The sequence below is a fragment of the Bos grunniens genome, chromosome 6 (assembly GCF_055505025.1).
Source record: "Bos grunniens cultivar Pamir isolate PY7600 chromosome 6, Bosgru_T2T1.0, whole genome shotgun sequence".
In the NCBI taxonomy this organism is placed as follows: domain Eukaryota; kingdom Metazoa; phylum Chordata; class Mammalia; order Artiodactyla; family Bovidae; genus Bos; species Bos grunniens.
In genome coordinates this window covers 26036712-26059387 of record NC_141170.1, presented here as the reverse complement: position 1 = coordinate 26059387, position 22676 = coordinate 26036712, and the positions used below count along the sequence as shown (strand labels likewise).

Sequence of the window (22676 nt, the reverse complement as noted above, 5' to 3'; positions counted from 1 at the left end):
TCCAGGCTGTCCGCTATGTTATCAGAAGCTCTGATCACTTTATCCAAGCCTTAAACGGTAACCTTGTCCAGCCTCCTCTTTCAGTCTCTTACAGAGACTAACAGGAAGTGACTTATCCAGGGCCATGTGTTTAGCAAACACTTCTTAAGCACCCACAATGTGCAGGGCAGTCCACTGGGTCCCCTGTGGACCCACAGTTGAATTTTTATGGATGTGTCAGTCGGTTCACCATGGGTGGTTGTCTTCCAGACACTCGCAATAGGAAGACCAGAGTAGTTGACATATACATTCTTAGAAAAGCATTTCCTGGCATTATCTCTGAGAACAAAAGTTTAGAAGTGAAATCCTCACGTGGCTTTGGCAGCATGGAAAGCTTCCTGAGGGATTTCAGAAGGATGATGTGCGCCATCTTCTGGTTAAAGTGAGCATAGTCCTGTTGTATGTGAGACTGCAGATAGCCACTGTGGGCTTCAGGTAATCAGATAAGATGCCCAAGAAGCCCATTTGTAAGGCAGTGAATATGTGGGGAGGCAGGGCATATCAGAAGAACTTTTTACCATGTTTGGTTTTTTTCCCCCACCCCCACTAACTGGATTAATGTAACTATATTTTTTAGAGGAATAACCTCACCAGTTGGGAAATTAGTGAAAACAGTCTTCTGGTGGTTCTGGATTCCATAGTAAAATGGTGGTTTAGATGTTAAATAATGTCACAAGATTATGTCCGAGAAAACTAATTATGCCTACAGAGTCCTTTATTCAGTGAGTTGGGTCTTACCTACTGACTCACTGGAAAAGACCCTGATTCTGGGAAAGATTGAAGGCAGGAGGAGAAGGGGACAACAGATGATGAGATGGTTGGATGGCATATAAGTTTGAGCAAGCTCTGGAAGTTGGTGATGGACAGGGAAGCCTGGCATGCTGCAGTCCATGGGGTTGCAAAGAGTCAGACACAACTGAGCAACTGAACTGAACTGAGAGTCTTACCTATAGAGTGTGAGAGACAGCTTGATTATAGTAAAACGAAGACCGTAGTTATCAGGTCCACAATTTCTAGATTGTCCTCCATCCTCGAAAACCCCCCTGCTGTGTAAGCAGTGAGTAGGTTTTACTTTTTGTATGTGTTCATTGTTGACCAGCAAGCTCCAGGTTTCTCAGGCTTACCTAGAGCCTCAAGCGTTCATGAAAAAGGAAAACTGGTAAATGTCCAAGCAACAATTACAGTAGGCATCAGACACATTATGGAAACCAAGGAGGAGGAGGAAATAATTAACCTAAAACCTGAGGTTGGTGTAGCACCTTGAAAACACTGTCCTGTTGACTAAGTCTTGGCTCCCTGTTGTCTCTCTGTGAAACAGGAAGTTAGTGTCATTCTGGTATTTATCACAAGAGGAGAAACATGCAGAAAGGTTAAACGTCCACAGTCCACTCCCCATCGTAATGTGGCCCTTAGTGGTCTTCCATCCCAAGTACTCTGGCTTCAAGAGCCCCACACATCGTGATCAGTCAATCGTAAATATTTATTAGGTCATCCTAACCCCTGGGAAGATATCACCCAGAACTTTTTTTTACATGTTTCCAAATGGACAGACGTGTGGTGAAATGAAGCTGCATGTGGCTGTACTCTTATTCTCTCTGACCCAGGAGTGACGACAAGGAAGCAGTGGGCGTGTTGGTCAACTGTCCTGCCTACTACAGCGTCTCTGCTCCCAAGGCTGAGCTTCTCAACAAAATCAAAGCTATGCCAGAAGAGGTGAACGAGGAAGAGGAGCAGGCAGACATCAACGAAAAGAAGGTAAAGAAAGAATGGGGGACTTTGTTCTGCTCCCCCAGAAAGGTAGTTCTTGCAGGCTTACTGGTGCCTTACAGTAGCGGCGGGTGGGGGCCGGGGGGAGGCCTGTGACATCACCAGCCTCATGGAGCCATCAGAGATTCTCCACGTGCAAGGCGCTTGGAGCAGTTGCCTCACAGCTGTCCTGTCATTGTCCTTTTTACAAATGGCAAAAGTGAAGGGTAGAGGGATTAAGGTGGATTTCCTACAAGTCACACAGCTAGGACTAGAACCCAGGTAGGTCCCCTGCTTCCTGGTTCAACACGGGGATCCCGACACTGTTCTCAGCAGTTGACCAACCAATGCCAGTGGTCTATGTCATTTTCATTTCGTGTTTCATGGTCAAAAGGAAACTAGGAAGTCTAGAAACTTTAAGGAAAAAGAGACTGATTATCAAAAGATACTTCGAGAAAAGGAAGTATTATTCTTTAGATCCCCTCCCCTGTACCACAGGGAAAAGCTTGAAAGCACAGTGTTAGAATTGAGTTGTTAGCATTTGCTGCTCCTACAGAAATTTTAAATGTAAAGCACTTTCAGAATGACCGTGATGCTGGTGTCTTCCCACATGCCCTGGAGATCTCAGCCCAGCTGTGCCCGGCTGCTTTCCCCACAGCCCCAGAGGGGCTGCCTGCCTCTGTGCTTATAGCTCTTCATACGTCTCAGGCCAGTCTGCTGAAAAGGGCTCTTTGTTGAAAAACTCGCCTCGTGCTGAGCCAGGAATGTAAGTGCTTCTCAGTGGTGCCAGTTCCAGGAAAGCTTCTCATGTGATTCTGTTTCATTTATTCCATAGTATGTGTCCTAAGCTCTCTTGTTTATGTGTTGGAATGAGACCAGAGGATATAGACCGTGGGAGCAAGGAGCAATGGGGCAGGAGGATTTAGGGGTTTTAGAAACACCTCCGTCAGTGACATTCTCTCTTCTACTGACTCACAGCGCATGGCTAACATGCTGACACGATGCAGCTGCTGTGGTAACACAGGTTCTCCTAGCCCAAGGCCTCCCTACGTCCACGCCATAGCCTGTCTCCTGGCCCCCATTCAATGGGATTGGAGGAAGAAACCACCTTGCTATAGTCTGTCTATATTTATCCCAAAGAGGGGGCGCTATAGAAACTCTTATAAATATCAAGTTGCCATAACATCTTTAACCGAATATCTTACAGTTGTTTTGTTTTTTGCGTGTAGACATACCCTGCCCTACAGTAGCAGTGTGGCAAATTATCTGTTGCTTTTTCCTCCCCATCTTAAGTTTTATTTTTTTCACTGCTTTTTCATCACTTTACCATCACCCTCTCACTCTAAGGATTATGTGACAAGAAGTATTTTTAGACTGAGAACTGAAGGACCAGGGGATTAATCCTCACAGGAAATGACGTTAGGTACTATTTGTCGAGCAAGTCTTAGTCCCAGATGTGGGCTGTGTTTTTTTTACTTAGTGCTTTATTACCTTCTTTATTTACACAAAACTGCTTTGATGCCTGTGTTGTCACATTTTAGGCTGAATTAATTAGAGTGAGTCAGGAGAGAAAGAGAAGGGGGGCATTCAAGACAAAGGGTATAGCCCGGGAGAAGAGGCAGAGGTGTGAAAAAGCATTGGGAGCTAGTATGTATTGAAGGGAGATACTTCCAGGAGGCTTGATACTATGATTAAATCAGAATTTACCAAATTTAGAGGCTAACCAAGAAAGGCCATGAATGGCAGGAAGGAGATGAAAGGGGGAGGATTCATGGGGGCAGGAGGTCATGGAGGTCACATGGGGCTTTGTCTGAAATGCTAAAATTTGGATTTTATCATGTGACAGTGGAGAACCTTATGAGATTGTTTTAATAAACTGCAGGTTTATTAATGTGTAATAGAATGTGTGTGTGTGACTTGCATTTATATATCTGGTCAGGAAACAGGAAATATGTAGGCTTTAGTTGATGTTGTTGAAGGCATTTATTAATAGATTCAGCATGAAGTTGAAATGCAGTTCTCTCCCTGGTGGCTCAGACGGTAAAGCGTCTACCTACAATGCGGGAGACCCGGGTTCAATCCCTGGGTCAGGAAGATCCTCTGGAGAAGGAAATGGCAACCCACTCCAGTACTCTTGCCTGGAAAATCCCATGGGTGGAGGAGCGTGGTAGGCCACAGTCCATGGGGTCTCAAAGAGTCGGACACAACTGAGCGACTTCACTTTCACTTGTCACTTTCCTGATATATAACAAGCTTTTCTAAGGATGGTTTTAAAACATGATGCTTGGTCAAGATTGTTTTAAGGCCGAGTATAGCCTTCCATCAAATTCTGCAAAGCAATAATATGCTCCCTAATGTTTAAAGTTAGTAATAACCTAACATGTATTTCTTGGCATGGAACTCACTAAGTGTCAATGGAAACTACGGTCCTGATTTATTAATATTTTAAAACTTAAAATTAGCATTTCGAATCCATTCTCCTTTAACATACTTTTTATTTATATATCCTGGATGATGAATTATAATATTGCTCAGACAGTAAAGAATCTGCCTGCAGTGCAGGAGACCTGGGTTCAATTCCTGGGTCAAGAAGATCCCCTGGAGAAGGAAATGGCAACCCACTCCAGTATTCTTGCTTGGGAAATCCCATGGACGGAGGAGCCTGGAGGGCTACCATCCATGGGGGTCACATAGAGTCAGACACAACTAGGCGACTAACATACTTTATAGAAGTATTACTTAAAATATAAAACACTCACTGTGTGAACTTCTGACAGACATAAAATCTAAAGACAGTTTAATACTTCTAACTGGCTAAACCCTGCCATATCTGTTAGACAAAGATCTGCTTAACCTGATCCCATGATTCTCTGTTCTGAAGGCCAGAAGACTTTGGCTTAGAGACTTGGTGGAATATTTCAAAAAGAATCTGTTGTTCCTTAGAACTGGCTTTCCCCAGGAGACCAGTAGTGACCCAGATGACTCTCAACTGCCTGTCTCTGTTGCTCTTGCTTCATTCTTGAAGTTCCAAGCTTCCCTCTGGTCTGTCTTCTTTCAGCCTGAAAAACTTCCTTTAATGTTTCTGTTTTTAAGCATTTTTCTGCTGGTGACAAATTCTTTTAGTTTTCCTTCATCTAAGAACGTCCATATTCTCCTGTCATTTCTAAAGAATTTTTATTTTACTGGATATGGGATTCTGGGTTGACTATTCTTTTCTTTCAGCACTGTAAAAATGTTGTCTCATTTCTTCTTGCTTCCATCGTTTCTGATGAGAAATGCACAGCCGTTGGATACTTGTTCGTTTTATATGGAATGTGTTGTTTTTATCTGACTGCTTTCAAATTTTTCTTTGATTTTTTCAGCAGTTTGGTTATGATGTGCGTGGGCCTAATTTTTTTCATTTGTCCTGTTGGGGTTTGCTAAGCTTCTTAATTGTATACTTATGTCTATCACTAAATTCAGGATGTTATTAGCTAGTATGTCTTCAATTTTTTTTTTTTTTTAACATGGTAATCTTTTCCTTTTCTCCTTTTGGGACTCAGTGACACAAATATTAGACCTTTTGATATGGCCCTGCAAGTCTGAAACTATTTGTTCATGTTTTTGATGTTTTCTGTCCATTCGTTCAAATTGGATTATTTCTATTGATCTGTCTTCAATTTCACTGACTTTCCTGCATTCTGCCAGTGATTTTTTTTTTTTTTAATTTCAAATATTCCAGTTTTCAGTTGTAAAATTTCCATTCAGTTACTGTTTTGTAGTTTCTGGCTGTTCATTTCTGGAGTGTTTACTTCTACCATGGAGCATAGTTACAAAAGTTTTTTAAAGGCTTCGATAGTCCCAGTGTTCGTTTATCTCAGGGTTAGCACCTGTTGGTGGTCTTCCCCTGAGAGCTGCTCACATTTTACTGGTTCTTTTCATATGGGGTAATATGGTATTTGAATGTTTGAGTATTATGTTGTGAGACTCTGGGTTCTGTGAAAATCCTCTGGAGAATGTGGATTCATTGTTCTTTTTAGCAAGCAGTCAGCCTAGTGAGGTTCAGACTGCAAGTTCTGTCCCACTCCTGGGTGTTGGTCCCGGTGTCAGTTCAGTTTTCAGAACCTCTACTGTCTCCTGTGTGTCTGTCCCCCATGGGCACCTTTCAGGGCTGAGCTGGGGGCTCGGCTGAGTTGTTCTGTCACAGTTCAGTCCTGAAAGCCTCAGCTGTGCTGCTTTGGGTCTGTCCCACACGTACAGCTTCTGGGTGAGCCAGGACCTAGGCAGTTCCGACCCAGAGTTAGGGGGTCTCCCTTTCCTGCTCTCTCCTGTCCAGTATTCCCATGCCTCCTTCCATCCCCCTCCAGCCTCTGGCTCCCAGAGGCCCCTTTTCCTGCACCTCTGGCTAGAAATAGAAAGACAAGTTCTCACAACATCACAGCAGCCTGCATGGCTGTACTGTCTACATGGGACTCCCCTCAGTAAGAGAAAGAAATAGTGGGGAGACCCCCTTACAGTTTCAGCCCATGGGGTCATTTTCCCAGTTCCTCTAGACAGAAAGAAGGGTTTTCTCTTGGAGTTTTAAGTGCTCACGCCTTGTGGCTGTGCAGGGAGAGTCGCCTCAGGGAACGGAGCTGGGAAAGGGAGGAAAAAATGAGAAGGAAGGGGAAGAACAGGATTTCTGCCACAAGCTTTATCCCACAGAAGGCGGGGCTTCTTTTAGCCGTTTTGCTCCCATACCATCTCTGCTGTTCAGTGTTGAGGCTATTCACAGAGCAGAGCTAGAACATAAAAAGGGGGAGAAACCGGAAACTCACCCCCGTTTGGGTCATCCTTCAGGCTTGCTCCCTCCCCAGCGAGCTGCCAGTTAACCTTGCAGAGCCCTCTGCGGGGTCAGGGTGTTAGCTGTAAGAATGGGGGAGGGGGCCTGACATGGGCTTCTGACATCTGCCCACCATCAGCCCCCTCCCAGGGTTTATCATCAGGGAGAGAGATGTGGCAGATTTACATCCAGGAAAGTCTAGTAGCTACGTGTGGACTCAGACAGTAGGAAGAGAGGGTAGTTAGAAGGGTTACAGCTGCCCAGGAACGTGATGATACGGGTCAGAGAGGGAGGTGTAGGAGGAGCAGTGAGAAGCCGATGGATTTCAGTTTTCAAAAGAGGAAGTAAAAGTGGACGACCTGGTAGCAGATTAATATTACACATGGAGCACGGAAGAGAGGAAAGAGGGCTGACTCCAGAGTTCCTGGCTGAGGGGACTGTTGTAACAGAAATAGGAAAGCAGAGGGAGGGAGGAAGATGAGCTGCATTGAATTTTGAGGAATTTAATCATGTTTCTTGTATGTCAGAGATTCCTGTTACCAGAAACCAAGAGATCTCAGAACCAAGAGATCAAACTAGGTAAATATGACAGCGTTCTGGTCATAAGCCTTCCTGAGAGAAAACGAGAACCACTGTTGACAGCGTGCTGGAGAGTATCTGCCTTGGCAGTGGGTCCCCCCCGACCTTTCTGCTTTGTCAGGCCACCAACATGGGATGCAGACTTGCTCAGGACAGAAACCGCCCCTGACTTCTCTCTTGAGTGAAACGCAGCTAAAGAGAAGAGCCCATGCTGCTGCTTGGATCCTCAAGTTGAATGTCTTTAACTAGTCCCAGTTTTTACCAGCAGGAGCCTAAATTTCTCTGTCCTCAAACCCTAGCCATGGGCTGTGTCAGTTGCTCAGTCACGTCCGACTCTTTGCTGTCCCACGAACTGTAGCGTGCCAAGCTCCTCTGTCCATGGAATTCTTCAGGCAGGAATACTGGAGTGTGTAGCCATGCCCTCCTCCAGGGGATCTTCTCAGCTGAGGGATCGAACCCAGGTCTCCCACGTGGCAGATGGATTCTTTACCACTGAACCACCTGGGAAGCCCTAAGGTCCTGAATTACTCAGTTTAGATGAAGACAGGCCATTGGTCGAGGCTGACTGTGTGTGTAGTGACGTTATTGGCAACCCTGTCAGCACAAGTCCCCTGAGCAGAAGGCAAAACCGTGTTGGGGATGGGGAGTGGTTGGCTATCTTCCCCTAGGGTCATCTACCCAAGTGACTGGTATATGTTCTTCAAGGGGGTACCTAATTTTAACCATAGCACAAAAGAGGAACAACTTGAATGTGTAACACTTTTTATATTTTCCAAAGTGCTTGCTTCATCTTACCTGAGCCTCACAACATTCCTCTGAGCTGTTTTAACATAACAACAAAAAGCCTGAATCCTGCAGCTGGAGACCTGGGTCTAAGCCCAGTGCTGCCCCTTTCTGTCTGCCTGAGCTTGGGCAAGTGACAAAACTGATGTCCGCCTCACTTTACTCATCAGTAAAAGGGGGATAACAGCACACATCTCACTGGGTTGCTGTCGGTAGTAACTGAAAATAGGAAAATGCCTAAATGGTGCCTGGCACAGAGAAAGAGCTCTGTAACTAAACAGAATGGTTATTTTCAGGCAGACATTAGGATGCCCATGCTGTGGATGAGAAAAACAGATACAAAAAGTCGAGTGACTGGCCTGAGAATGAATTTCTGTCATAGCCAGATCTCCTGACTCCTGGTCCAGTGTCTGCATTGGTGCTGGAACCGTGAGGAGGTGGACCAGGCCCAGAAGGATTTCAGCCTGCAGATGGCAAGGTGGGAGGGACGGGCTGTTAAACTATGTTTCCAGCGAGAACCCTTGTTAACAGCAGCTTAGGCAGGTGAGTTAACAATTTATGCCAGATGAGAAGTGGTTATATGTCGATGATTTTGCAAATTAATTAGCTCCTGAGAGACTAGTAAGTTATTTTTAAAAAATCAAAACACCTCTCCCCTCTCTCCTCATTGAATTCCATGGGTATAAGTTGGTAGGTTTTTTTGAAAAGATGTGCCTGGCAGAGAAATGGCTATTGAATACAGCCAACTTTCCCTTGCTACCTTCAGTTATTCAAAGCCCTCTTTAACTACATTTTAAAATCCAAATCTCCACATGTTAAGGGCTTGGTAAAATGAAAAATTCAAATACCATCCAAATGTGCAACCTTTGGGTCAGGAGTGATTGGTGTGACTGCTCAGTGATGCTGGTATTAGCCGATCTGACTGGGCTCTGACGATCACATTACAGCCCCGCCAACAGCTTTCAGAAATCAAAATGCAGAATGTAGATGGTTCTTCCTGCAGAAGCCTCCCTGCATCACTTCTAGGCATTTTCTTCTCATTCTGTCCATCCTTGTCTCATGAAGCCCAGAGTTCACGTCAGCTCCTGTACAGGCAGACCTATGATTCTTCTGCTAACGTTGGTGTCTTTGAAAAACAAAACAGAGCAGGCGCCAAGCATTGCCTCTGCTGTCCCAAGAGTGTGCAGACAGCAGCTGCCTGCCTGAGACCTGCGAGCAGGCCCCAAGCACTGCCCCCCCCCCACCTCAGGAGTGTGCATGGGCCTGTGCATCTGCACAGCGCGTATCAAGGGGACAGCGGCCAGCACATGCTGGGGAAGGAGACAGCCAGCACCCAAACTAAAAGCAGCCCCTCGGTTCTGGGAAAGATGGCAGAGTAGAAGGACCTGAGCTCGCCTCCTCTCATGAAAACACCAAAATCACAACTAACTGCTGAGCAACCAGTGACCAAAAAGACTGGAGTCTACCAGAAGAGATATTTTTACATCGAAAGACAAAGAAGCCGCCTCAGTAAGACAGAAGGAGTGGGGGGGACACTTTCACAACATCATTAAACCCCATACCTGCCAGGTGGGTGACCCACAAACTGGAAAATAATTATGTCACAGACATTCTCCTGCAAGAGCGAGAGTCCCGAGCCCTACATCAGGCTCTCCAGACTGAGGGTCTGGTATTGGGAGGAGGAACCCCCAGTGGGGCTTGAGTTCAGGAGTTCCACAGGACTGGGGGAAACAGAGACACCACTCTTGGAGGGCACACACAAGGTTTCACGCACACTGGGTCAGTAACACCACAGTAGCCTGAACTGGACCTACCTATGAGTCCTGGAAGGTCTCCTGGAGAAGCAGGGGTCAGCTGTGGTTCACTGGGGAGCAAGGATACTGGTGGCAGAGGCCCCAGAGACTATTGATCAGTGTGAGCTCTCCTGGAGGTCTGCCATTTTGATATTACAACCTGGTCCCACCCAACAGCCTACAGACCAGTGCTGGAACACTCAGGCCAAACAACCCGCAGGAACACAGCCCCACCCATCAGCAGACAGGCTGAGCTCACAGCCACCTCTAAACACACCCCTTGATATAGCCCTGCCCACCAGAGGGGCAGACACGAGTCCCTCCCACCAAGAAGCCTACACAAGCCCCGGGACCAGCCTCGCCCACCAGGGAGCAGACACTAGCAGCAGGAGGAGCTGTGATTCTGCAGCCTAAGAGGTGGAGACCACAAACACAGAAAGCCAAAATGAGACGATAGAGAAATATGTTCCAGATGAAGGAACAAGATAAAAACCCACAACTAAGTGAAGTAGAGAGAGGCAACCTATCTGGAAACAAATTTAGAGTACCGATAGCAAAGATAATCCAAGATCTCCAGAAAAAGAATGGAGGCGCAAGTCAAGAGGATACCCGAGATGTTTAACAAAGAGTAGAAGATTTAAGGAACAAATAAACAGAGATGAACAGAGCAACAATACAAATAAACAGGAATGAAAAATACGCTTGAAGGAGTCAATTATTCTGTTGTTAAAAGAATGGATAAGTGAGCTGGAAGACGGAATGGTAGAAACTGCTGCCACGAAACAGAATAAACAGAAATGAGGACAGAAACTGACAGATATCAAAAACAAACTTACAGTTCCTAAAGGGGAAACGTGGGGGGAAAAGGATAAATTAGGAACTTGGGATTAACATATACACACTACTATAAAGTAGGTAACTAACAAGGATTTACTGTATAGCATGGGGAACACTACTGAGTATTCTGTGAAAACCTATATGAGAAAAGAATCTAAAAAATTAATATGTTTATGTGTAACTGAAACACTTTGCCGTACCCCTGAAACATAACATTATAAATCAACTAGACTCCAATAAAATTAAAGCTAAGAAACGAAATACAAAAGGCAGGGTCCGCAGAGGGAAGACTGAGCGGGCTAGATGCTGACCCCGGTGGCTGTTCAGCCTTCTTTGACCCATCCTTACCCACTGAACCCCGCTCACCTGGTGACTGCCACTGACCTGTCACCTTTAATTCAAGCCAGAACTTGGACATTTCAAGGACATCTGTGAACCCTACTTAAACTGAAGGAGCCTGAGAAAATTAGGGAGCCAAGTTCAGTAGAAGCTCCGAAGAAGAGTTCTCCCTCCTCTTCACCACTCACCTCGACACCTGAGGACAGACTTACTGGTTAATGCTCACTTGCCGATTAAAACTCAGCACACTGTCCGATTTCCTCCCCTCGTGCACTGCATAGATGGGCGAGTATCTCCTACAAGACCGCTGGGAAGGCTCAGGGAGATAATCTGTAGACTTCCTCACCATGTCTGGCTCATAGTAATTGCTCCACAAGTGGTTATCTGTGATTAATACTCAGCTCTGTAATCGCAGGCAAATCCCTGGTTCCTTTGACTCTCAGCTGCTCTGTTTGTTAAACAAGAATATATATTCTGCCTGCCTGTGGTATTGTTGTGAGGATCAAATGAGAACATGTCTTGAAAAGACTTTTAAAAGTGAGCAGTGAACAAACTAGCTGGGAAGGCAGTGTTGTGCACAGCACGACGTGACTGGACAATATTCCTAGGCAACGTGTGATTGTGCATAGCCTGTGAGGACTGAATAGGTTCTGAGAAGGGAAAGGAGACTGTGGTCTAAGGTTGGGGCCAGTCCATACAGAGCAGAGGAGGGCCTTCAGCTGAGCGTCAAAAAAAAAGGAGGATGCGACTAGAAGTGGATCTTGTCACCTCTGACCACTCTGGTGGCTAACTTTTGCTGTGTGTCTCTTCTCTCGTGACAGGCGGAGCTGATTGGAAGCCTCACCCACAAGCTCGAGACCCTCCAGGAAGCCAAGGGGAGCCTGCTGATGGACATCAAGCTCAATAACGCCCTGGGGGAGGAGGTAGAGGCCTGGATCAGTGAGCTCTGCAAGCCCAACGAGATCGACAAGTACAAGATGTTCATCGGGGACTTGGACAAGGTGGTGAACCTGCTCCTGTCCCTCTCGGGGCGCCTGGCCCGCGTGGAGAACGTGCTCAGCGGCCTTGGTGAAGACGCCAGTAACGAGGAAAGGGTAGGCGGCCTAGCAGCTCCCTTCAAGTCTCCTCCCTGCCTCCCCCAAGTCCCATGTACATAGAGAAGTATGGTGAGACAGGGGTCCTAGAGAAGACCACCATCTCCCTGGGGCAGGGAAGGGGGTCCGGCATACAGGTGAGCAGGGCAGAGAGGGGAAGGCAGCTCCCATGCCAGGATGTCATGTCATGACACCTCAGCCTCAAGGATACTTACTAGAAAAGTAGAAATGTGGGCGCCAGAGTTCCTTTCCTTCCTTTCTGTCCCAGAAAAAGGCAAAAGGCATAATGAAGATGGACATTAAAAACAAGAGAGGAATGACGAAGCTACTGGGGATGAGGAGAGGGCCCAGGAACATGAGCTCAGGCTCCAGGGAAGCTGCAGGTGAGGGGCCAGGGACGCCAAGGGAGGACGTACCCACTGTTGTCACCGCACCCCTCACTGGAAGAACGGAATGACAGCGGTGGTGACATGACTCAGAATCCCAGGGCGCCCTCTGGGTCAGGCACTGGCCGTAGACGCTGCAGGCGCAGCCTCAAGGAGTTCTCACTAGAGGCACGTTAAGCTATGCAGCCAGGACAGGAGTCCTGCTATGGTCCCCAGGCGTTATCCACCTCCTTGAACTTCATCGCAGAGCTACAGAGCATTCTTCACCTGCTCATCTGTGCAGCAGATATTTCCTCTGTGTCTGGTATATGCCACCATCTGGTGTAGGCACTTGGGATACTCTGAATAAAGCAGTCAGATCCCCGCCCGCATGGGACTTACTTACCAAAGAGGTCAGACAATAAACAGAGCTGTAACTTCACGTACATGCCGACTGACCAGCACTCCAGCCAGTAAGAGGCAGCTCTTTTGCTTACTGGCTCCTGGAAATTAGGGATTTCCCAATCATTTCTCCGAATGTACTGCCTTAAAAGGAAAGGTATGTCTTGGCAAATAGATTTTTGAAAGATTAGAAGAGATCTAGATGGTAAGCATTTAGGAATGGGACTCTGAGCGCCCAGGACCCCAAACCCGCACCCTGGACCAGTGCCCACCTGTGCGTATGTGCCAGGCCTTTGTTCCCTCCAGACAGTTTCCCTGGAAACTAACTGTCCTTGCCTCCAAAGTGTTGTCCCTCCCGCCTTCCTTCCATCCAGCGAGCAGAGAACAAGAACCTGTCAAATTCCAGCTGCTCCGCGTGCTGGGGCTGACACTGGCTAAAAAACAGCCCCTCCACCAAAGGCACTCACCAGTGAGGAGGACCAGTGTGGAAGCAGCGATTGTGTCTAGTGTGCTGCTGCGCAGTGATAAACTCAGGGCCACGGGAGCACTCTTATGTGGTGCTGGGGTCAGGAGGGACTTCACACGAGTACCGCTTGAGTGGCGTCTAGAGGGCTTTCTTTATGCCAGGCGGACTGATAGGAAAAGCTTCACCATTTAGAAGGAATGTTATAGACAAAGCCCAGGCAGACCATGGCATGTTGAGGAACTGAGTTACATGTGGTTGGTATGTCTAGAGCATAGAGTGATTCCTTGACTTGTTTTTGAAGGAGACCAGGAAGGGCTCCCCAGGTGGCACTAGTGGTAAAGAACCCACCTACCAGTGCAGGAGACGTAAGATATATGGGTTCAATCCCTGGGTCAGGAGGATCCCCTGGAGGAGGGCAGTAACCCACTCCAATATTCTTACCTGGGGAATTCCATGGACAGAGGAGCCTGGTAGGCTCACAGTCCATAGGGTCACAACAGTTGGACACGACTTAGCATACAGGCAAGAAGGGATAATGAAGCTGCTCTGTCCCCATGGGGCTAGCATCAGTGGGGAAGCCATTATCACCTCTGGACCCGGAGAAGCAGAAGGAAGGGGCCCTTATCAGAACTTAGCCATAGCTCTGGAGGAGAGGTTTCAGCCACTGCCACCTGGCAAGGAGAGAGCCCGGAATACAGGCCTCAGTGTCGTCTTTCTCCCACCCCCAGTCCCCTGCCGTGGCTGCCACTGGCCGAACCCAGCACCCAGCAGGGTTCAGCTTCACCAGACATTGAGACAGGCTAGGAGAGTGGGTCTGGAGGGATAGTAGAATCCAGTGCAGAAAATCCTCACCAAGACCTGTGGGTCAGTACTTTAGAATTTAGCCTGGAGAGCCTTGAACTCATTTCATTACCTGATCGGCCTAGGGAGTGGGGAGAAGGATGTTACCATGGGGAGACTTCTAGAAAGATGGGTTTAGGCTGTTAATTTAGACCATTGTCTTGGGGATAAAGAACAGGGAGTGACTTAGAGCATGAGTTTGAATCAGCAGGCAGGGCATGTTAGATGAGGGGAAGGACAGAACAGAAGGTAATTCCATGTTTCCTGTTTGGTCACCTGGCTGGATGCTGCAGGTCTGTGAGATAGGGAACACTGGAGCAGTACTTAGAGGAAGATGAGCTGTTCCAGAATTGAGCTCAACTTAACACTTAAATGCCATCTATACTCTTAAGTACACATAAGCGCTTGCTCACCTGCAGAATACATCAGGATTAGTTTTTTTGTTGTTCAGTCACTAAGTGAGGTCTGACTTTATGCAACCCCATGGAGTACAGCATGCTAGGCTCCTCTATCCACTGTCTCCCAGAGTTTGCTCAAATTCACGTCTGTTGAGTTGATGATGCTATCTAACCATCTCATCCTCTGTTGCCGGCTTCTCCTTTTGTCTTCAATCCTTCCCAGCATCAGGGTCTTTTCCAGTGAGTCAGCTCTTTGAATCAGGTGGCCAAAGTATTAGAGCTTCAGCTTCAGCATCAGTCCTTCCAGTGAATATTCAGGACTGATTTCCTTTAGGATTGACTGGTTTGATCTCCTTGCAGTTCAAGGTACTCTCAAGAGTCTTCTCCAACACCACAGTTCAAAAGCATCAGTTCTTCAGCACTCAGCCTTTTTTATGGTCCAGAGCTCATATCCATGCATGACTACTGGAAAAACCATAACCTTGACTTCCTTGATAACTGGCCTTTTTTTCCCCTTCAATTTTTTAATTATGGTAAACTACATAAAGGACTTCCCAGGTGTCTCAGTGCTAAAAAAAATCCACCTGCCAGTGCAAGAGACACAGGAGACACGAGTTCGATCCCTGGGGTGGGATGATCCCAACCTGGATTCCTGGAGAAGGAAATGGCAATCCACTCCAGTATTCTTGCCTGGAAAATTCCATGGACAGGGGACCCTGGTGGGCTTCAGTCCATGGGGTCACAGAGAGTCTGAGACAACTGAGCACACAGCACCTAGGCTTCCCTGGTGGCTCAGTGGTAAAGAATCCGCCTGCCAATGCAGGGGTTGAGGGTTCAGTCCCTGGGTCGGGAAGATCCCCTGGAGGAGGAAATGGCAACCCACTCCAGTATTCCTGCCTGGAGAATCCATGGACAGAGGAACCTGGGTTGCTACCTCCCATGGGCTCACAAGAGTTGGACACGACTTAGTGACTAAACCATCCCCACCACGTATAAAATTTGCTGTCTTAACCATTTGTAGCTGTGCAGTTCAGTAGTGTTAAGTATATTTACATTGCTGTGCAACAGATCTCCAGAATTTTTTTCATCTCGCAAAACTCTATACCCATTGAAACAAGTCCTCCACTCTCCCCACCCCCCAGGCCCTGGCAATCACCGTCCTACTTCATGCTGTTAGGACTTTGACTACTCTTAAGGACCCCCTACAAGTGGAATCCTGATTGTCCTTTTAAGACTAGAAACCTAAAGTAAAGCCATTACCCCCGCCAGTTGAATGTAATGCCTGTCTAATTAAAGCTGGACCATACATAAGCACCATAAGGGTAATAAGCTGATGTTCAAAACACTTGCGCCTCCCTACTTAAGAGTGACAGTTGAAATAGCATCTTAGATATTGTCCCGTCCTGTAAAAAAATCTCTCTACAGGCAGTGTGGCGCTCTCCGCCCCCCCCCAAAACTGGCCCTCTGCTGACCCACTCATCTCGCCCTGGCAGAGCTCACTCAACGAGAAGAGGAAGGTCCTGTCTGCTCAGCACGAGGACGCCCGGGAGCTCAAGGAGAACGTGGATCGGAGGGAGCGCGTGGTGCTGGACATCCTGGCCAATTACCTCTCCGAAGAGCAGCTCCAAGATTACCGGCATTTCGTGAAAATGAAGTCGACACTCCTCATCGAGCAGCGAGAGCTGGATGACAAGATCAAGCTGGGCCAGGAGCAGGTCAAGTGCCTGCTAGAGAGCCTTCCCTCGGACTTCGTGCCCAAGGCGGGGGCCCTGGCTCTGCCCCCAGGCCTCGCCGGCGATGTGACTCCCGTGGGGGGCTGGACTGGCAGTGGTGTTTTCCCAGCGGTGACCTCCCCACTTTAACCTCTTCTCCAGTACCCACCCAAAAGACTACCCCTTCTCTCAACACTATTTAATCTGAAAAATGTTTCAGTACAAGCCACCCATTAAGCTCTGTGGGTTATTGGGGGTTTTTTTCTGGATAAAAGGAAAAAATTCCATCCAGGAAAAAGCCTGTCCTTCTCCTTCTTGCCCTTCATGATTGATCTCCCGAGAACTTGCATGCCACTGGGAGGTGACCCCCTTTCTATTGTTACTTTGTAGTAGAAAGAAAATTAATGAAACTGTGAGAACTGATCAGAGGGTGTCTGATTGATCGCTTAGTTTTCACAGGCCGAGGCAACACGGATCCGTGGGTGTCACCCTCAGGACCGCATCCACAGTGGCCTTCCCTGCCTGTGGGCAGTGCTTCCTGACGACAAGTACAGCGTACTTATCAGTGAAGGGCCTGCGACATAACGCCTTACAGAGAAACACACACACGGGATAAAATTGTCCAACCTTGAACACTGTTATTTATATTTTTAAAAATGAAAAAGATCATTGTGTGCTAACCACTTACTTGATTCTGTTCTGTGGTGGATGTAGACAGTTATGTTTGAGCTTTGTATTTTGTGAGAACCTTAATGAAACCAAGAATTCCAAAGACAGTCACCTTGAGTGTGGAGACTTTTTTTCTTACCTGACATGTGAGTTGAGCTTCAGCGCTTGTTTTAAACTGAGTATGGAAAAGTCCCAGCCGCCACTGCTGGCAGCTCACCACTTTACCCCTGCAACAAGCGGACCACCACACTCCTTCCCAGGAAGGCTTTGTGCACCACGGTCATCACAGCCTTCCCTAGTGCTGCTGGTCTTTATCCCTGGGGCAGAGACAAAGCTAAAGTCCACTGATGAGGCCAACACTCCAACCTGTTGACAAGGAAACTGGAACTCAAGTCAATTCAAAACTGAGTTTCTGCTGTCCCGCTATGAGATTTGAGCTAAATCCAGCTTATTTAGTGAGATGCAGTAGCAGGCTGTCTTAATCATGCTTTTCACAAAAGTTTCTTCTCCTGAAATGTCAAACTCATCAACCACACTTATGAAAAATCCCCTCCCTAAACTCTGGAGATGGATTTTGCACTATTCTGCTTCAATAGCAACATCTGAGAGGACCCTCGTGAGCCCAAGCTGTAAGCCTGTTAAGATAGACTGAAGGATGGACGGGGGTGATGGGCCAGGGACCCGGCTGTGTCGTCAGCTGCTGGAGATGGCAACAGCCTGATGCACGCAGCAGGTGGTACATCCCTAGCTGTGCTTTCGAGTTGAATCCTCAGCTGGGGGCCTCCTGTGCTGATCTGGGCTACAAGTACGATAGCAGCCAGTCCTAGAGAACTGGGAGAGTAAAATTCATAGAATATCTTGGTACAGTTTAATTAGTGAAAAATTTCTGGTTAAGCACTTCAAAAATGTAGTTTTGGTCCCTGACACAGATGTATTTTGATGAACTTAGAATCAATAGGCCACCCACAGACTTCTTGTGAACCATCGCAAAACCACTGCTACATTCTTTGGGGGTTTTACACTGTCAGACTGCATTACAAGACTGTACCTTGCTTTCCCAGGAATGTTTTCAAAAGCTTCTCTCACATCTCAAGGCTCCAGACTCCCAGGAAATTAGTAGAGCCGGGGACAGCATGCAACAGCCATACTGTGTGGTCATTTTGAAGTAAAAAAACAGTGCCTCTTACTGACCTTTCATCAGAATTAGGCCAACACAGGAGCCTGAGAGCAACTCCAGCTGGTAGTTAACCAATCGGGGTGTCTTGCTGCCACTTGGTGATGTGTTGAGGTCAAAGCAGGTCAAAGGTAACCAGCAAGTATCTCCAGCAGCTATTAGTGAAATTCCCCAGGGGATTCGGGGTTGGGGTTCCCAATTCCCATCACTTTTAAATTCCCAATTTCATTATTTATTATTTTTGGTTGTGCTAAATCTTCACTGCTGGTGCAGCCTTTTCTCTAGTCGCAGCAATCTGCAGCATCCAGGCTTCTCACAGCGGTGAGAGGCCTTCTCTTGTGGAGCACAGGTTCTAGGGCATGAGGGCTTCCGTAGTAGGAGCTCTAGGACTAGAGCACAGGCTCAGTAGTTGAGGTGCACAGGCCCGGCTGCACTGCGGCATGTGAGAGCCTCCTGGACCAATGATCAAACTTATGTCTCCCCCACTGGCAGGGGCCTATCATTGAGCCACCAGGGAAGTCCCCTGCACTCTTCTAAATTCTCCTTAAGCATTTGGGAACATTGTACACATTCCGTTTTTTTCATCACTTCTCTGATACATGTCAAAGTAAGTGACCCCCAGAGAAGAACAGCAGGTGATGCTTTAGGGCACCCCAAGCACCCAAAAGTGCTGACACTCTGAGGACGGTATCCCTTCTTTTGCTCCACTGAAATGTTGTTCTGTGATGTGAGAGGAGTGAGCAACCAAGTGTGACTATGAAATTAATTTGCAAGTGGATGTGCTATTTATAACAGGACTTGACCTCTGCTGTGATGAGAGGGAATCTCTAATACATGTTTCATTATTAACTTTAACTAGAAAATCAGCCTATTCTTCATCCCTTTCCTATTTCACATTCTTTCCCCACTATTAAAAAACAATCATCTATAGTAGAAGCCACATTTTCCCTCCAAAGAGTATCCTCAGCCAAAATCATGAGCACAGCAACCACGAGCAAGTTGTTGGTCAAGATCTCAGGACACAAATGACATCATCAGGAATGTTCGTTCAATCAATAATTGTCCCTGTGGATGCGATCCTTTCAGAGAGAGTAAATCTCATGAGAAGCAAGGATGGCCTTGCTGCTGGTAACTCAAGAAGCCTTCAAAGTTCCAAGAAAGGACAACACTGGGAGGCCTCCGACTTGCTGGGCCCTTGGAGGAGTGCCTGGGCTTGTTGCTACATGTCATCTGACTCAGCCTTTTCTCATGCTGTTTTGCTTCTTGTGGTGGCTGCTTAACCCCAAAGAATGCAGGGAGGGTCCGTAGTGAAAGTGTCTGGAGTTCCTCCCAGAGGCACTGTCGAAACCAAATATTTTTTTTGCTTTTGCTCCAGGGGATCATTTTAGGTTTTGTTTTGTGCAACTAGTTTTCAGACTTGAACATTAGCCAGTTTGGGTCAGCTCCCAAGAGTCTATTCAGGTGAGGAATGAGGGCTTAACCGAGGTTCTTTGGGGCATATAAAGCAGAAACCAGCCTGGGACATCCCAGTTTTCCTATTACTCTATTATTACTATCTGATCCAGAGTCACTTCTGAGTTTAAAAGGTAGATCACAGTCATTCCTAATATGATTTCTACCTTATTTGGGATCTTCCCTGGTGGCTCAGTGGTGAGGAATCTGCCTGCAATGCAGGAGATGCAGGAGATGCAGGTTCGATCCTTGGGTCGGAAAGATTCCCTGAAGGAGGGCGTGACAACCCATTCGAGTATTCTTGCCTGGAGAATCCCATGGACAGAGGAACCTGGCAGGCTACAGTCTATGGGGTCTCAAAGAGTCAGACATGACTGAAGCGACTTAGCACACATACAGCTTATTCTGGCATGTTTTATTAAGATATTGGGCTTTTTTTCTGGAGACCTTAAAAAATGCTGGCTTTTTATTCTTCACTCAAGTGTTAGTCACTCAGTTCAGTTCAGTCGCTCAGTCGTGTCCAACTCTTTTCGACCCAATGAACCACAGCACACCAGGCCTCCCTGTCCATCACCAACTCCTGAAGTTTACCCAAACTCCTGTCCATTGAGTCGGTGATGCTATCCAACCATCTCATCCTCCGTTGTCCGCTTCTCCTCCTGCCCTCAATCTTTCTCAGCATCAGGGTCTTTTCAAATGAGTCAGCTCTTTGCATCAGGTGGCCAAAGTATTGGAGTTTCAGCTTCAACATCAGTCCTTCCAGTGAACACCCAGGACTGATCTCCTTTAGGATGGACTGGTTGGATCTCCTTGCAGTCCAAGGGACTCTCAAGAGTCTTCTCCAACACCACATTCAGTCATGTCCAACTCTTTGTGACCCCATGGACTATAGCTTGCCAGGCTCCTCTGTCCATGGAATTCTCCAGGCAAGAATACTGGAGTGGGTTGCCATGCCCTTCTCCAGGGGATCTTCCTGACCCAGGGATCGAACCTGGGTTACCTGAGTTACAGGCAGATTCTTTACCATCTGAGCCACCAGGGAAGCTTTTTATTCTTAACATGATTCCAAACTTTTCCCTTTAATTTTCCATGATATTATTGGCTTTATTCTGTTGGATTGGAATTATTTTCCTTTCTTGAAACAAAATGAGTTTTATTCACCTTACTGCTGGGAGGAAAAAGGAAGAACTTCAGCCATAAATAACTTCTCCATCTCCAGCAAGACATGGCCAGGCAAATCAAACATGAGGGGGCCTTTCTACACAGAAACAGGTTATTGGGGACAGGGTATTCATTACTGCCTGAACTCTGGGACGAAGCATAGAATAAAATGATAAAGGCCATTTTAGTATCAGGGACACATGAACAGTGTTTCAGTTTATTCTTATTTCTAAATTAAACTCCACTTTTCTTAAGGGAGCTCATTCAGGCACTAACTCAGTCATGGTTTCTCAAAGTACAGTCAGCATCTTCATCAGAATAAGGGGTACTTGATTAAAAAGGCCAGTTACTGGGACACAACCAAGTAGCTGGGAACCTGCACGTGAACAAGTTCCCCAGTTTATTCTAAGGTATTCTCACATCCAAGAGCCTCTTACACCTGTCGTTTAGGATCACAATTAGACTAGCATAAATACATGTCATAAAAATCCCAGAAGTTCAAAGCCCTGTCACATTTACTCTCATGAATTACATCATTATGAGTTAATATTGTCCCTGTGATTATATCATCCCCAGGATTGTGATGTAGGGTTTTTTCCCCCTATGCACTCTCCCCTCAATTTGTTTCCTAAGAGCTTCCCAAGAGGCTCAGTGGTAAAGAATCCGCCTGCCAATGCAGGAGATGCTGGTTTGATCCCAGGGTCAGGAAGGTCCCCTGGAGTAGGAAATGGCAACCCACTCCAGTATTCTTGCCAGGGAAATCCCATGCACAGAGGAGCAGGGTGGGCTACAGTCCATGGGGTCACAAAGAGTCAGACACGCCTAAGCACACACACACATGCAAGTTCTTACTCAGGCTCAAGTGCACTAATTATTTTTCCCCTGAAGGAATCAGCTTATCACACAATGTCACTAATCTGAAGTGCTGTCATGATGCCTGTGCGTGCATGCTCAGTCACTTCGGTCATGTCTCTTTGCAGCAGTGGACGATAGCCTGCCAGGCTCCTCTGTCTATGGGATTTTCCAGGCAAGGATGCTGGAATGGGTTGCCATGCCCTCCTCCAGGGGATCATCCTGACCCAAGGATTGAACCCAGGCCTCCTGCATTGCAGGCAGATTGTACCATCTGAGCCATTGTCCCAAGCACATACATGATACCTGTACTAACCTGAAATCATGACTGCCATCCCACCAGGGACCACACCCAGATCTCTATTGCTTTACCACTAGTTTCATACTATCTATGAGTTAAAATTTCTCTTGACTTGAATCTGACAGTCAAGCTAATGAAACAAAACTATGTTCATTTCCTTTGAGAAGTAAAAGATGCCATCACCCGATTTCAAAAGCAAAATCGAAAGTAGGTAAGAAAAATTTGTGAATGAAGAAACCAGTTCCCTTATCCCTTACGTCATTCTAAAAATTATTCTCAAATCTTCTGTGCGTAGAAAAGTAGCTGCATTTCTTTCTAAAACCTCAGTATTGCTATTACTTTACCCATGGAAGTTTAAGAAATTACTGAATTCTGATAAACAAGTGTCTATTGAATATAACAAAATTCTTTAAAATACCTTTGAGCTATGGAGGAGTAACCAAGGAAAGATAAACTTGGAAAGCCCCCCCACCTCCCTCACAAAGGCTGGGATTCAGAGCTCCTTGGAGAACTCAGTCCACTGACACCAGAGAAGTTTGCTGGTTTTCCCAGAACAGAGGTCAGTTTGCAGTCCCTGGGCAGGCAGGAGGCAACCCACAGCATAGCTTTGCACAGGGAGTGGGGGTCTACAGAGGGGGGTGGCCGCTCAGTGGCCTGTGAGTCAGGTTATCTGCACAGGGTCTGGGGGTGGGTGCTGGCAGAATGCCTCTGGGACATGGATGCAAGCAGAAATCCTTCAGGGTGTGTAGTTTCTAGACCACAGAGCTGAGACTGAGGCGACCCATGGATGGAGCCGAACTCCATCAAATGTCCTCACACCCTCGCCACGCCTGCACCAGGCAGCAGCCCAGGCATCAGGGTAGTCCTCGCCTG

General features: G+C 46.9%; 1 protein-coding gene across 10 annotated transcripts in view; it reads left to right on the top strand.

The window, feature by feature from the left end:
* The window catches only part of SHROOM3 (shroom family member 3), a 331538-nt gene extending 314564 nt beyond the window's left edge, over positions 1–16974 (top strand). For all 10 annotated transcript variants that reach the window (XM_086405211.1, XM_086405210.1, XM_086405217.1 and 7 more), the window contains 3 exons: positions 1644–1794; positions 11739–12011; positions 15976–16974. In XM_086405211.1, coding sequence (XP_086261337.1) covers positions 1644–1794; positions 11739–12011; positions 15976–16344 — 793 coding nt within the window. In that variant the 3' untranslated portion in view covers positions 16345–16974. The remainder of the gene's footprint in view (positions 1–1643; positions 1795–11738; positions 12012–15975) is intronic.
* Positions 16975–22676: the final 5702 nt, after the last annotated feature.